At 53.5% G+C, this 15,232-nt stretch overlaps 1 protein-coding gene across 1 annotated transcript in view; it reads right to left on the bottom strand.

Annotated features, from left to right (window-relative positions):
* The window catches only part of VIPR2 (vasoactive intestinal peptide receptor 2), a 66,870-nt gene that overhangs the window by 3,538 nt on the left and 48,100 nt on the right, over positions 1-15,232 (bottom strand). Inside the window, exons 6-10 of the mRNA XM_040643739.1 lie at positions 10,106-10,247; positions 5,176-5,326; positions 4,448-4,508; positions 2,857-2,926; positions 2,202-2,293 (exon numbers count right to left, since the gene is read on the bottom strand). Of these exons, the coding sequence (XP_040499673.1) occupies positions 2,202-2,293; positions 2,857-2,926; positions 4,448-4,508; positions 5,176-5,326; positions 10,106-10,247 (516 nt within the window). The remainder of the gene's footprint in view (positions 1-2,201; positions 2,294-2,856; positions 2,927-4,447; positions 4,509-5,175; positions 5,327-10,105; positions 10,248-15,232) is intronic.

The following is a 15,232-nucleotide window of genomic DNA, read 5'->3' as shown; positions in this document are numbered from 1 at the left end:
TCAGTCCAGCCGGCCTCCTCACTCCAATTCGATCGGTCCCTGTGGTGGGACCGGTGCTGGTAGCTCGACATCTTCCTGGGTGATTCCAACATGTGGCCCGATTAGACCCTCGCCACTCCTCATGGACGGGAGCATTGGGGTCGTCTGGGGGCTCGTCAGGAAGGAGGATCTTGGCCGCCAGGCTGAGGCAGGCCACATGGTGACGTGTGTGCACGTCCTAAATGAACATGCGGTAGCCTCTGCAGTGACCTAGCAGCCTCATCCTGAGGGAACCCAGCAAGGAGGCTCCACTCTGTTTGTTCATTGACCCTACTCAACGCTTAGAGAAAGTCACGAATTCTTGACCTATTTTTGAGGCACCCACCTCAAACCTAGCACTCAGAGCCTGGGCTGTAAGTTCTAGAAATGTGTCCATTTCTCCTGATCTCCCTCGCAACAAAAACCATGTCCTGCGGTGTTTACAACAAGTGGGATGTGCCCTGTTTCAGGCAATGTGCGCACACCCCAGAAACCAGGCCGTTTTGCAGCAGGGCACGACCTGCACCTCGTCGGCTAGGAGACCCGTCAGTGAGCATCTCACGGCTGCCCCCACAGACTCAAACATTTAACCTTACAAGCTGCTGCATTTCATATCCCGTTCGGCGCTCACCTGGTGAACTGAGGGTGGGTTGTGTAGGGAGCTGTGCCCTTTAGTTCAGTGCGAGACAGAGAGTCTGCCTGAATTCCCTTATGTACATCTGGAATCCGCTGTCATGCTCATTTCTAGAGAAGGATTTCTAGTGAGGCTGGACCTCTGGGACCCTGTTGGGGGTACTTATTACTCTTACAAAGATAGTTCCAGAGAAAAGACATCGAGATACAACCAGAAGGCAGCATCACAGACACACTCTGCTTTTTTGGTCATCCTGGAAAAAGGACAGATTCTATTTTCCTACTTAACTTTGTTTCTAAAATAAAAGCATCTATCTCTAAGACGTACTGAATGAACACTCCCAAAGAATCCAAAGAAAAGGTCAGCATGGAAGCTAAACAACACTAGCCGAAAATCAAAACTTGAGTTTGAAAAGCAGCTGAGAGCTGTCCTGTCCCTGAGCTGCAGGTGCGAGTGGGCTCAGGGACCGGCTCAGGTGCTGTTCAGATGGGGTGACACGGTTCTGTCCTTCGTAGTCGGACGTGGAATCCCATCTCTACGTCTGGCCTTCTGTGCAGCCTCCTTTAGTGGACTGAGCAGAGAAAGGGATGCCTTGGGTTTTATGTACCCCAGGGCTCGGTCAGAGGATCTGTGCACCAGACTTCCCCACAACACTTGCTACAGCTGGCGCTAAATGTCTTTCACATATTAACTGTATCAAGCCCTCCTAACCTGAGAGATAATGATTATTACTTCCACTTTACAGATAAGGACCTGAGGCACAGAGCTGTGAAGACACGTCCCCCAGGCCTCCAGCTGGTGTGTAAGCCCAGCACTGGGCTGCTGGCCACGGGCGATGCTGCCTGTCCAGCTGCCAGGTCTACCCCTGGCCGCAGTAAGGGCACCTGCCCAGGGTCACACAACTCCAGGCGACTGTGATTCCACGGCTGGTCTATCTGAACCCCAGGCTCCCACCGGCTGGAACAACCACCCCACACTGAACTAGTTCTAATAATAAAGTTGTGGGCTTTGCTTTTTCTTTATAAATTCTCAACAGAAATTTATAGAATCTTTAGGTTCTTTTATAGTCTTCAGGTCTTCATTAATTAGCTGGATGATTGTGGCGTGGTACTTAACCTCTGTTCTCTTTCCCACTGAATGGATATCTTCATGTAATCATTCAGCCAATAAACACGAATTATTATTAAGTACAAGGCCTGGTGTTAGGTGCCTGCATGAACCATGTGGTCTACGGGGAGAAAGGAAGTAAGCATAAAATACAAATAATGTGGCCAAGGAGGAAAGTCGGATTACAAAACAGGAAAGGGGGCAGAGCACTCCCGTGAGCAAGCTCACTGGAGGATATCCATGCTGAAACGAGGGGAATGGCCGCCATGGCAGCACCCTCCCTTGGAGGAGACACGGCTGCCTTAGCCACAAGCACAGTCCCGCACCCAAAGGAGGCCAACCTGGGCCTTTGCGCACACCCACGTCCTCCCTGACTGTAGGTTTCCAGGCCGAGGCAGGTTAGTGAGGGCAGCTCGGCTCCCAGACCCAAACACATACTCACTTATACTGTGACTGGTCATTGCCGCCGACATCTGGGGACGTCAACTTCTGTAGTAAAATTCGTATGATACTAACAAAAAGGACAAAATTGACCTGCACAAAGAGAGACCACATGTTTGTGTGTGATTTCCCTGCAGGGAGGTGGGTGTGACCGGGATGTCTGTGGCTCAGCCCTGCCTGAATCGCCTCGCCTCGCCTTGTACAGGGCTCCAGGCGCCTCTGTCACAGAAGCGCGGGAGCCCTGCCCAGCATGGGCTGCCCCCAACGTTGGCGCTGACTGTCCCCCGACAGCACCATGTATCTCATGGCCCCAGGCTACAGCAGTAAGTCAATTCTGAGATGGGAGGTGGACAAATGACAACGTGATTCAGCTCCAACATCGTGTGGTGCGTGGCTGTGACTCCCCTGCAGGGTTCCTCCCTGGGCTGGAGAACACGCATCTCTCTCTCCACTCCCTCCCCCTTCACTGAGCCTTCGTCCTGAAGGGGGACCAAGTCTAGGACTGATAGAAGCAGCTGGGCCTCTGCGTGTGGTTCTTCTCTCAGAAGACCGAGTAGAATGGGGCTATTTATATTTCATACAGGGAAGTGGGCTCCCTCTCTTCCCAAGTGTGCAACCCAATGCATAGCTCATGTTTCAATACAGAAATTACTTACTATAATAGATATTAAAATTGGTGTTCGTATAACCCACCAGGGAACACTGTGGTCATTGGTATCCCAGCAACTGTGGAAAAGAGAGAAGGAAAATCATGTTACCTCTGACCCATCCACAAACCATGTGCATGAGGACAAGTGCGCTGCCTGTGGACTCACCCCTCGCACGGTGCAGGCAGCACGAAGCCGGCCCCTCCCACTGCACGCACCGCGCACCCGGGTTGTCACAGGGCCCCGCCGGTGGCCCGTGAGTGCTGCTGTAAGAGCAGAGGTGCTCTGCACTTACAGATCCCGATGCAGTCCGTCCCTGTCCAGTGACTCTGTTTCACTTTATTCTTCCTGACGGGACAGTCTGCTAATGGAGAGGCGAGGCGAAAGCAGAACTGCAGAGGTGGGGGAAGGGGAGACCAAGCCCCGGGAAGGCCCATAACTTGGGAATTGCTTTAGCTCATGTTCACTCCAACAGCAACGAAGGGGAATTTTTCTCCTGAAAACTAATTTCCTCTCTCCTCCCAAATGGTTTGTATTTGTATCTTAACCTGTCTTTGGAGTCACTGAGGCAGGCACAGCTAGGAAGGTCTGCCGAGCAGTGTTTTCACTCCTGGTTTCCGGAGTAAGGGCCGTCTCCAGTAGGAAGCTGGGAGAAGGCACCTACAATGTCTCCATGATTCCCCCCATTACCCACACCCCCACAGTGGGGCCCTGCAGCCCCTCCCAGCAAGGGCAGAGACCAGCCCTCGCCTCTGAATCCTAGCTGGTCTTGGCAATAGGGTGTGGAGCGCCTGGAACCTGCAGGATAGAAAGGAGCCTGCCGGCTGGTGCTGTCTCAGACCTGCCAGCCCTTGGCCAACCCAGCAGGTGCCCACAGTGTGTGAGCAAGCCAGGCCGAGGCGGGAAGACTGCCACGTGAGTCAGCCCAAGCTGCCAGCGCACAGAAACACACCCTATGAACTGCAGTCATTCAAGCCACTGAGCCTTAGGGTGGGTTGTTACCAGTGTAGATAACTGGTAGACCCCGAGAGCCTCTATGAAGCACAACATTCATGGTGGGAACTTGGTGCCTGAGTTTGGGACCGTGATCCAGCTGTCTACATAAAGCAGAAGAGCTTTGGACCCTGCTCAGGCTGCATTTTAAGAACCATCTCAGAGAGCTGTACTCCTGTTGGCCATTTTAACCCGGTCTTCAACTGCTCGCCTCTCCGCACCTGGCTCCAGGCAAACAATGCAGGCATCTTGCTTGGTTCCCTTTTGTAAGTACTGCTTCTCCCACCCAAGGTGCTGATCCCTTCTCTGCCTGGTTTATCCGAATCCCAGCTCTGCTGCAGGACCTGGTTCAGTTCCCATCCCTCACATGGATCTTATCCAAATTCTGGCCCCCCGATTGGTGAATCGTGAAGTTCGAGGTCTTCTCCTGTGTGGGGTGTTCAAAGGCTGCCTGTGTAACTCTTTGCGCGGCTGCAGCCACACATGCACAGATCCCTTGCAACCAGACAGTAAGCTTCCTTCTGGCTTCGCAGACTCCACAGTGCCAGCCCTTAGCCAGGATGGCTCGGTCTCATTTTAAAGGCACAGGCACAGACACAGCACTCACCCTGTGTCTTCTAAGGAGAGCCGGGCTGCAGTCCAGGCCCCTATGCAGACGGTGGGGATGCCTGCAGAGAGACAACCGGTTACCCACAACCCCACGCCAGTGAACAGGGGCGCCCACAGGGACACAGGTGTGCACCCGCATTCACAAGGGTCAGCAAGGACGAGGGCTGTCTGAAGGGAGGATCAAGAGGAAATGCTTCATAACACACACAAGTTCACGCTCACGCCTTACAAAGCAGTGGAGATAAACGTGTGTTTGGAGCTAAAGTTTCACAGGCCTGCAAGGCGTCACTGTGCATCGGGAGCGCTGTTGCCGGGGTGTGGGAGCATGGCAAGGACTGCAGGGGGTGCCCCTCACTGTGACCCTGGGGGTCCCACTGCCTACGCTCCTTCCAGTGCTGGCCGTCGAAGGTCCTGCTAACAGGCGGGTTACCAGGCTCTCCTGATAGAAGGGCTTCCTGTCCTTCTCCATGCCATTTCTTTCTGACTTTCCCACTACAGGGTATGCCCCGGAATGGGAGTCAGTTCCTGGTTCCTACAAATAGGAGGGTGCTGCCTATAGAAAACTCTAGTTGTGCTAGAAAAGCTCTTCCTAATAGGACCAGAAGTGCATCCTACTGGGGTAGCAAAGAGTTTTTCTGAGCTGAAAGGTCTGCATTTATAGGTGAGAGGGGTGGAAATCGGAAACCTGAAGGGGCATCAGGCCTACGCAGGGGAGGGAGTCCTTACCCCATCCAATCAGGAGATAGGCCGCGAAACGTCGGCTGGGGGAGAATATGGCCACGAGGAGGGTGTGGAGGTACAGCCCCTCCGCCAGGAGCCAGTAGAAGTTCGCCATAATGCAATACTGGAAGAACACCAGGCTCGCCTTGCAGCCGACCTGCACGTCAGAGACACAGCAAGAGGGCACGGCCCCATCGGATAAAACAGCCCACGGCGGGCAGAGCGGCTCTGGGACGAGAGGCGTGCACGCGTCTGTGTGAGGACCCAGGACACCACACGGTGCTGTTCGCTGGAGACGCGCACTGGGTTAGGGTGAGGCCCTTGGATCAGAACTCACTGGAAGATAAGCACGGGCAGGAGGCAGCCGCACGCAGCCGCCTCTGACAGCAGCGGGCTGTGGGAACGTGGCGGTTACCACGCCTGCCCCCCTCTCCCTGCCGCTCCACTGTCCGTGACCTCATCCTCAGCCCACCCCACTTTCCTTCTCCGGCCTCGCCACCCACTCAGAGAGAGACAGAAAAATATAGGGCACGACAAGAGAAACCGTCAAGCGCGTTATGTCCCCAGGCATTTTGAAAGAGTTTTCACTGGGAGAAACCAGGTAGTATAGAAACAAATATATTTTAGTCTCTCAGACCCCAGCCTCTGAATAAACACGAACTTGAGCCTCTCATCAGCAAGTTTGTGTGAGTGTGCACAGAACTTCACTTCGGTTCTCCTGTATCTTTGCTGCCCCCCCAAGATACATACGTGCACAGGCAGGTATCCAGCCACACGTACCTGTGGGTCGATGCACCTTCACACGCGTGGGTGTGTTTTTATACATGTACGTGACTAGCTGTGTGTAGCTGTGATATATTTGTATACACGTGGACACGCGTACACGTGTGTATTCACACTCATCTATGCAGGTGGGTACACACTTGGGGGTGCCATATACACACGCATGTATGCACTGTATGCACGTATGCTTCTGCCCGTGTGTGTGGATACACCGACGTGCACATGTGGGGGTGGCTGTGCTGACAGGAGATTCACGGCAGCCCTTCCCAGCCGGCGCCCAGGGCGACAGGGGCTTCGCCAGGCAGCCCACGGAACCTGCCCCCCACCGTGCTCGCCGCACTCCCACCCCGACCTTGTTCCAGGTTTCTCTTTCCTAAGTGGGGCGAGGCCGTTTATCTTTCTAAGGTGCTGCACGGTCACCAGGTACCGTTTACTGAGGCCGAGCGCCCGACGCCCGCCGGGCCGGGAGCAAGGCTGGCACGTGGAAGCCGCCCCCTGAATGTCATGACCGGGCACCCTCAGCGGAGAGCGGCACTGACAACACGGCGACGGGAGCGGCACAGCGAACCACGGTGAACCTGTGACTCATCGCCACTCCTCCGAGCACAAAGCGTGTGCTGGGTGTGGGGGGGGTGCTCGTGCCCACCCGACCCTGAGGCTCTGAAGAAGCCACGGCCGCGCCCCGCACACCGCCAGCCGGGCTGCCGGCGGCTCCGACCTTCGGGAAGCCACGCAGCCATGTTTACTGCAATTGTGAAACACACACCCCTTTCGATGCAACACGCTCTGGTGAGTTCCAGCGGACGGAAACGAGAGCAGTGCGCGGAGATAGAGCGGTGTTCGTGGCGCCCGTGTTCGCTGCGACGGTTAGACACATCACGTCGCAGCCACACGCTAGGCCGTCAAACGAACACACCAGTTGGCGTGGAGGAGTCCACGATGTCCTGACAAACGAGGGAGGAAGAGGCAGACACGGCTGTTAAAGGTGACTCCATTTTCTTGGAAAAACTGTGAAAACACCGTCCGTGCGTGTCTTCCCAGCTGTTCCTTCCCCGTCGGCACACTTGGAGGACAGTTCTGGGGTGGGAAGAGCTCTCCGCTGACTTCCCCTTCTGCTGCTGGTTTCCAACTGCATCCCTCAGGGTCGAGAGCATGGCGGGAGCGCCTCCAGGGCCTGCTGCCGAACAGACGGCCCATGGCGGAGGCCCGGGCCCTGGTCTGGGAGCCTCCCACCGCCGCACGCAGCCAGAGTCAAGGGGATCGAGTTCTGTCTTCAGCTGGGGTCTCCTGCTGAGGGTCGGCTCCCAGGCGGCTACCTGGCCGTGCGTTTTCTCTGGACTAGAATATGCTCTTCCAGGGTCAGAGAAAAGCCAACCAGAGCAGTGCAGGGAAAGACACCAAGTGTGCACAGAGCTGGGCGAGGGTGGGGACCCGGGAGTGGGGTGCTGCCCTGTGTGGTGCTGTGACCTGAGACAAGACACTTGGCTTCGAGGCCCACTCACTCCCGGAAAAGAAGAGGAGAGGCTGCCCCCACCTGTAGGCCGTCAAAGGTAACGGGGAACATAGCCCACACCCTGCAGAAACATGAGGTGTTTCCCTAGTCCCTGGAAGACAGAGGCATCTGTAGCTGTTGATTAAAAACAAAAAACCCAGGCTATTTTGCTTCGATGTGCGAGAACACCACGAAGCAGAGGGCCACAGGACTAAGCACCCGAGCCCTCACCGCACGGCCGTGGGAACGCCCGCCTGTGGGCTTCATGTGCCCTGGGTCCGCACCGGTGCCACGTGTAGCTTTGGGCTGGGTGCCGCCCTTCACTGCGGAGCTCACCGGGAATGCCCCCGCCCGAGCCCTCCCTGGGGTGGGCTGCACTCAGGCTCTCTGGGAGTGCTTCGGAAAGACCCCACATGTCCTCTCTTCTGGTCTCAGTGAGAGTAAACCGCCGGTGTCCCAGCCCCTCTTGGGCAGCCAGGAGGAGACACACTGAGCCCAGGGCTCACTGCTACTTCCAGAGTATGTGGGAAGAGGGGGCCAGTGGAAGTGAGACGTCTTCTCTTGAAAGGAAATAGACTCTGTTGAGTTCTTGGCCTCTCCAAATGTCTTGAGACACAGACCCCTGGACCTATTTGGGGGAGATGCCCCCAGCATTCTGCTTGGGAGAATAATGTTGGTTTGATACCCAGCTGAGAACAAAAATGTCCAAAAAATGCAGCTGTAAGAAAAGATGTTTTCTCTGTTGCTCATGCTGAGGTCTGATTGTCTCTCTAACTTACTCAAAACCTTGCCTTCTCTGGGGACAAGAAGAGGGAAGACCTAGTCCTCCTTCTTTCTCTCCTGCCTCCTTTCCTCCTGCCTTCTGTCCTCATCTTCCACGTGTCCCCCCACCCTTCTTTCCTCTGTTGGTACACATCTTGGGGACATCCTGCTGGAGGGGAGCAGCTGGGCCCCCTCCCCTTGACTCCCATGGCTCTGGGGACCGGGCAGGGAGACTGTGCACAGCTCCCTCCTTCTCACACTTCAGTCCTCACACCTGAATCTTCGGCACACGCACCTGCAGTCTGAACCCTGACCGTAGCTCCATTGGGCCCATCGAGCTGTAGGGCTTTCCTCAGCTCTGTGTCCTTGTTCACAAATGGGCAAACTGCTCTTCTGAAGGTCACTGGACACTCACCAACACGGTCCAGCCTGGCACTGGAAGACCCTCAAGAAATGGCTAGGCGAAGCCCCAACTATTGGGTGGGCAGAAGGGTCAGTGATTTCCAGTGTAGGGGCGGGCGGGGCGGGCATGGCAGGGTGCTTGTTCCCCTGGGTCCCTGTCACTCCTCTGCCCCTCAGCGAGGAGCCTGCCAGGTCTTGTCTGTGTGGCTGGAAGCATGGCCCTGGGTTGGATGGCGGGTGTCTGTGGGCCCACCAGGGTCACTAGCCCTTTAATAAGAAGCTAAGGAAGGAGGGTTTCTTTGAGCAGAGGTTTGAGACCCCCTGCACCCCCACCCCGGAGAAGTGAAAGTTTTCTCAGCAAGAGGAGAACCCAGAGTGGCATTGGGGCTCACCCCTTGTCACCCACATGGGAGACTCCCTCATGGGGCAAGAGCCCCAGGGCCTCTGACTTCCCCTTGGGGGTGGGGGTTTGTGTTACTTTTATTACTACAACAAACTCCTGTATTCATCCAGCGCAAGCCTGTCGTGAGCGGATTATCCCCAGAAATCGCTTCCCTGCAGGCCTATGAAACAGCTGAGGTTCTGTGGTGTTCTGGAAGGCTTTACTATCGTCCAACTGAATTAACTCAAGTCTGTTCAGGCCAGAGCCGCAGTGCCAGCGCGTGACTCCGTCCGCCTGGAGCTCCGGCGGAGAGCAGCCCGCATCCCGGCTCCTGCGGAGACCGGCCGCCCTCAGAGGCCACGGTCAGGTCAAGAGCCCACACGAACCGCAGCCCGGACGGCTGCCAAAGGTCCTGCGGACGCTGTAGCCTGACACGGCGGCAGGGAAAGACCGGGGAGAGTGAGCTGCATGTCGGAGGCGCGGTCAATGTGCGAAACGAACGGAGCACTCCAGGGCCCCTCATGCCACCGGCACAGCCCGGGTGAAGAGCGGCTCCGGCAGCGCCTTCGTAAGAACAATTAGCACGGCTTTTCCTCGTGTCAGAGAGCTGGGCCCACCACAGTCACAGACAGGCAGCGGGGCTCGTTCGCCACACAGGGGTTTCCTCCCAGCGATCCGCGGGGGCGTCTGTTACCCATAATCTGGGCGATCTGGGGTGAGACGGCGGCATTGTGCACCTCCATCCATGTCAGGACTTTTCAGCCCAGAGCTGCTGCCGCCGATCACTGGGGCAGCGTCCTCGTGTGGCTCTGGCTCTGCCTGGGGTCAGGCCTCAGGGCCCATGACCTCCCAGCCCCTGGAGGCCCTGGGACACCACCCCGGTCTCACCTGCCAACGTGGGCCCGCTGTGAGCCCCAGCCTCTTGACCAGGCCCCTCTGCTCCTCAGGCCTGAGCCTTGCCTTTAGCCCCGTGCACTGGCTGTTGGTCTTCATCCCGGCGCGAGGTGGGGAGAGACGGACGGCCGGGGACGGTAAGCGGGGAGGTGCACGGGGCTGCAGTTCACACGGGCCACCCTCCCTCCGTGAGAGGACCCTGCTCGCAGGGACAGCCTTACCCAGGAGGAGGGCTGGTCGGGGCAGTGCAGCGTGCCCGAGCGGGAGTACAGCACGTCGTCCTTGACCAGCACCGAGACGGCTCGGAGGATGAAGGAGAGGAACAGGTTCAGGTGGATGTAGTTCCTGGTGCAGTGCAGCTTCCTGCGGCGGGGAGAGGGAGGGGTGAGAGGTGGAGGGCGGGGGAGGCAGGGATGACGGATGGGGGAAGGGATGGGGTGAGGTGGGGTGGAGTGGGGGTGGGGAGAGTCAGGGATGAGAGGTGGGGGAGGAAGGAATGAGAAGGGGAGGGGGCGGGGGGAGACCGGCTGGGGTGGGAGGAGGGATGAACACTTTAATAACGGGATTTAATCTTCGGGCTTTCTTCTTTTTTTATGGAAGTTACTATTCCTTACTCTATATTTAGGATGTTTTCAGGTTTGCATAATGATAACTGTTTTTTGTAGGTAAACCTTTTCCTTTATTTCTGTCTCCTCAGGTTGGAGTCCTGGAACAGGATTTCAGGGTAAGAGTGTAAAGCAAACGACGCTGACTTCCGAGTCTGCAACGGCGTGTGCCCACTTCACAGATGTGAAGACTGAACATCTTTGCAGCAAATTTCCTACAAGACCCATGTCAAATGATCTGCCTTTGACCTTAACTTCATGTGACATCTTGCTTCTCTAAAAAGTGCTCGGAGCATTTTGTCTCTAATTCGCTTGTACCACTTAAATTCTGGAGAAGACTTGACTGGTATTTGATTGGACTTGAACCTTTAATTCAGAGCCATCAGGAAACAAGCTCTTCCTCACCAGTGAATGCTAGCTCTTAAAGTTTCGACAAAGTTAGAAAATGTTGACGGACAGTAAAACACATACTGCAGGAGACTTCCACGAGAGGACTCGCAGAGGTAGCTTATCTGACTGCCTCTACGCAAGGGGCCAGCGTGATTTCGACAGCTGCCTAAGGGCTCTGGAGAGCGGCCAGAGCACCGAGACCCCGGCAAGAAGAAGGGCCCCGAGATGTGCCTTCCCTCCACCTTCCTCCTTGGTCTCCTCTTGTGAGGCCACTACTCACACAAGGTGTGCAGTGCTGGGCGGGAGGCTGAGGGACGAAGCCAAAGCAGGGGCTTCGAGAGTGAAATGTCGCTGTGTGACAATGACCGGAATTCAGGGACTGCAAGAGTAGAGGGACACCCGGGCTTTCTCTGAAACCCGTGAAGAGCTGGGACGTAGGAACTATGACGAATCAGAAATAAGCCAAACTTCCCTAGGCCTGAAACACAGCCTCAAGTCAGCTCAACCCCTGCCAGGCTCAGGGTGGTCAGACCATCTTGCCGGAAAACTTAAATCCTCTCTATCATAAGATATTCGCTCAAAGCCTCTAATATTGAATTATTTGTAATTTCAATAATAAATTATTAGGGATGCCAGGAACAGGAGCAAATGATCAAATGCAATTAAAAAAACCCCAGAGAATAGAAAGAGATTCAGATACTGGAATTTTAAGATACAGACTACCTTACTCAGATTAATATATTCAAGAAAATTGATGAAGAGGTGGAGAATTTTATTAAAGAAAGAAATTGATTACAAAAATCAAATGGAAAGTTGAAAACTCAAAAAGAACCCTGAAATTAACAATTAAACTGGCTGAGTCTAACATTAGATACAATAAACGAGAGTATTATGAAATAGAAAACAGATCAGAAGAATACGGATAGACTTTAGTATAGAGAAACAAAATAATGCAAAGTGATGTAGGAAAGATGTTAGGATTTGAAGCCAATGGCCAAGAAAGAATTCTCTAGACGTCTTTGGTGCAAAAAGGTGATTTTATTAAAGCATGGGGACAGGACCTGCGGGCAGAGATGTGCACTGGTGGGCCATATGCTTGGAGGATGATTGCTAACATGTATCTTGAGGGGTTTGCAGATAAAAGAAGTATCCAAAGTAATTTCTATACATTCAAGTAGACTCAGGATCCTGGGTGTTGGGCTAAGATTGCCTTTGCCGTTAGCAAAGTGTTAACATCCAGGCATCCCTAGAGGAATGTCACTGCCTGTTTCAAGGACTTGTCAATGGGCTGTAGGTGGTAAGGAAATTTAGTAATTTTTCTTCTGCCCTGGTTTCCCACATCAGGAAGTATAGAAACAGAGCAGGAAATACATGGGGAGTGGTGAAAACACGGCTGAACACGTGAGAATGGAGTTTCAGAAGGAAAGGAGAGACAATAAGGTAGAAGCGACATTTAGAGAATACTAGCTAAGAATTTTTGGAAATGAATAAAATAATGAGATTAAAGAAATGCCATTAACCCCAAGAAGGACCAAGACAAAGCAAACCCCATCAAGTCACATGATAGTGTCACTGCTGAAAACCAAAGACAACTAAAAAAACTTCTAAGCACCCCAAGAAAAAAGACACCTTCCTTCAGTGGAACAGTGGTGAGACCGGCCACTGACTTTTTTTTTTTAAGATTTTATTTATTTATTTATTTATTTATTTATTTATTTATGAGAGAGAGAGAGAGAGAGAAAGAGAAAGAGTACAAGCCAGGGAGAGAGGCAGAGGGAACAGGAGAAGCAGACTCCCGGAAGAAGGAGACTGAGCAGGGAGCCTCATGCGGGGCTCGATCCCAGGACCCTGGGATCATGACCTGGGTCGAAGGCAGACGCTTAACCCACTGAACCACCCCGGCGCCTCAGGCCACTGACTTTTAAAAAGAAAAATGATGTTCATTTTTAGTGCGATGAAAGAAAAACTGCCAACAAAGAATCCAATATTCTCAAAAATATCCTCAAATGAGGCAAAATTAGGATGACTTCAGATGACCAAAAACCATGAGCCTTCATTGTCAGTAGGTCTGTGCTGAAGGAAATCCCACAGGGGGTCTTCATGCAGAAGGAAGACGACCCGATGGAGACACGGGAGGAAGGGAGGGCCTTGGGAAAGATGAACACATGGCATCTCCAAGTAACCACTGACGGTCAAGACAGCTGTAACCCTTATGGCCTGAAAACAGACGTAGGGTTAAAGTGCAGAACAACAACACCAAAGGCATGAGGGGGTAAATGGAATAAAAATGTTGTCACGTCTTGGATTGACTGGGAAGTAGTAAAAATAGTGACTGGAGTTTAACTCCTACGAGACAAGGACGTGTTGCAATTTTGGGAGATGCCTAGAAGAAGAACAGAATGTGTAACTGACAATCTGAAAGGGGAAGAATGGAATAATAAAAGGAAACATGACGTGAGTGTGAAAGCCTGCCCCCTCCCCAGGAAGGCGGTGTCTGCCCCCTCCCCAGGAAGGCGGTGTCTGCCCCCTCCCCAGGAAGGCGGTGTCTGCCCCCTCCCCAGGAAGGCGGTGTCTGTCCCCACGCGGGCCTCTTCCCACTGCTCCTCACGGTGCCTGCATGCTCACCTCTCAAACACCTCTTCTCTTCTCTCTGCTTTCTCCTTCTCACTCTCTCCCGCCCATGTCTTTCCCCTGAGTGGGGTTTGGGATTTATGGCGGTCACTCAGACGTAAGCACACACTCACTCCAGCTAGCAAGCCATCCAAATAAATTATGTTCGCTGAGTTTCTGAGCTATGCCCTTCATCACTCAGTGCTCGTTGTAAAATCTCACTTCCCAGCATGGATCAGTGCAGGACGACGGACGGAGCTGGAACCGTGGCTTCTGGAAAAGGCACGCTGGAATCTCTGCTCCTTCCTGGCCGCTGGATACGGACACCAACTCCCAAAGGTGAGAATGTGAACGGAGGAAAGGAAAGGTGTGGGTGGTGGCGAATCGGGGCTCGGTTCTCTCCAGCTCCGCGAGCTGCGGTGTGGGGCGCCTCTCTGGGTTGCCCTGCTCTAACTAACACGGGGACAGGAATGGCGCTGACAGGAACGGGGCTGCTGTAGGGACCAGGTTCATAAACCCCTATAAAGTGTGCAGTGCGGAATGTGCTGTTAGCAATCCTGGGCTTGTGGGGACCGGAGCTGTGTTGTCAGGCACCCAGACATCAAAGATGGTGGCGGCAAGGACCGCCCAGCGAGCCCCACGCAAAACCAGGTGGTGTGTTTGTGGTCCAAGTCTATGCTGAGATTTGGACCTGGTCTAAGGGACGAGTTGCTCTGTTCCTCTGTGTGTAAAATAGGAATGTGGTTACTTCATGCTTTCTTAGCTACGGGGCTATTATGGACAGTAGATGTCTCATGATTGTAAAACGTTGTTTTCCGGGAGGAATATCCAGGACGATGGAGAAGTTATTTTCAGGATATGGCGTTTGGAATTGACTCTTGTGGCATCAGACACACAAGCAACAGCTGATGGACGGAGGCAGGAAGGTTAGTGTCTCTGTGGCCCCAGAGGAAGGCAGACCCGCAAACCGCACCCCAGCATGGGCACTGTTTCCAGCAGCCAGGACACACCGAAGCACGGCAGAATGACATCACCGCGGGCATGTCCTTTTTTAACCCCGTGTCACCAGTAGGTGACTAAGGACGTGTGCGTATGGAAGGAAAGCATTTGAGATTCTCTCACAGACCAACATGCACATTTGCAATAATTCCCAAATGCCATTAGCCTGCTAATTAACTATATCCTGCATCGCAAATCTGAGATAAAATGCTGATGTCAAGAACATGGACTGTTCAATATGGGGGCTCTTTAAAAATAAGCCGAAATTTTTCTAGTTCAAGTTACCCTGTGCCAGTTTACCTCCCTAAATTTTTCCTTTATTTTTCCCTCTTCAACAATTGGAAGATTTAAAAATACATAGAAAAATACAGAACATAGTAGAATAGAATAGGCATTAACGTTGCCCCAGAGCTTCTGCTCTTTTCTTCTCAGAAGTAGAATATGACAGACTGCCCTCACATCTTCCAAAGTACAGTTCTGCGTTACAGACTCTGCCGTACCCTTTCTGAGGGTTCCCACCCTCCTGATGGAGTTGAGATGCCTGGAATGACGTATAACTATTACATTTGAGGGTGTTCTCATCAGCACCTACACTTTGCAGATCACAGGGAGGGTAAGTAATTTGTCTAAGGTCACACAGCAACTAAGAGACTGACCTGGGATTTGAACCCAGGCAGTCTGGCTCCTGCCTTCTACCCTTGAACACATCATAGTGTCTCCTAACACTCTTAACGCCAATGCCCA

Source organism: Ursus maritimus, unplaced genomic scaffold (genome assembly GCF_017311325.1).
Source record: "Ursus maritimus isolate PB19 unplaced genomic scaffold, ASM1731132v1 scaffold_3, whole genome shotgun sequence".
NCBI lineage: Eukaryota > Metazoa > Chordata > Mammalia > Carnivora > Ursidae > Ursus > Ursus maritimus.
The sequence above is the reverse complement of the archived record's forward strand: the minus strand, read 5'-3'. Positions and strand labels throughout refer to the sequence as shown.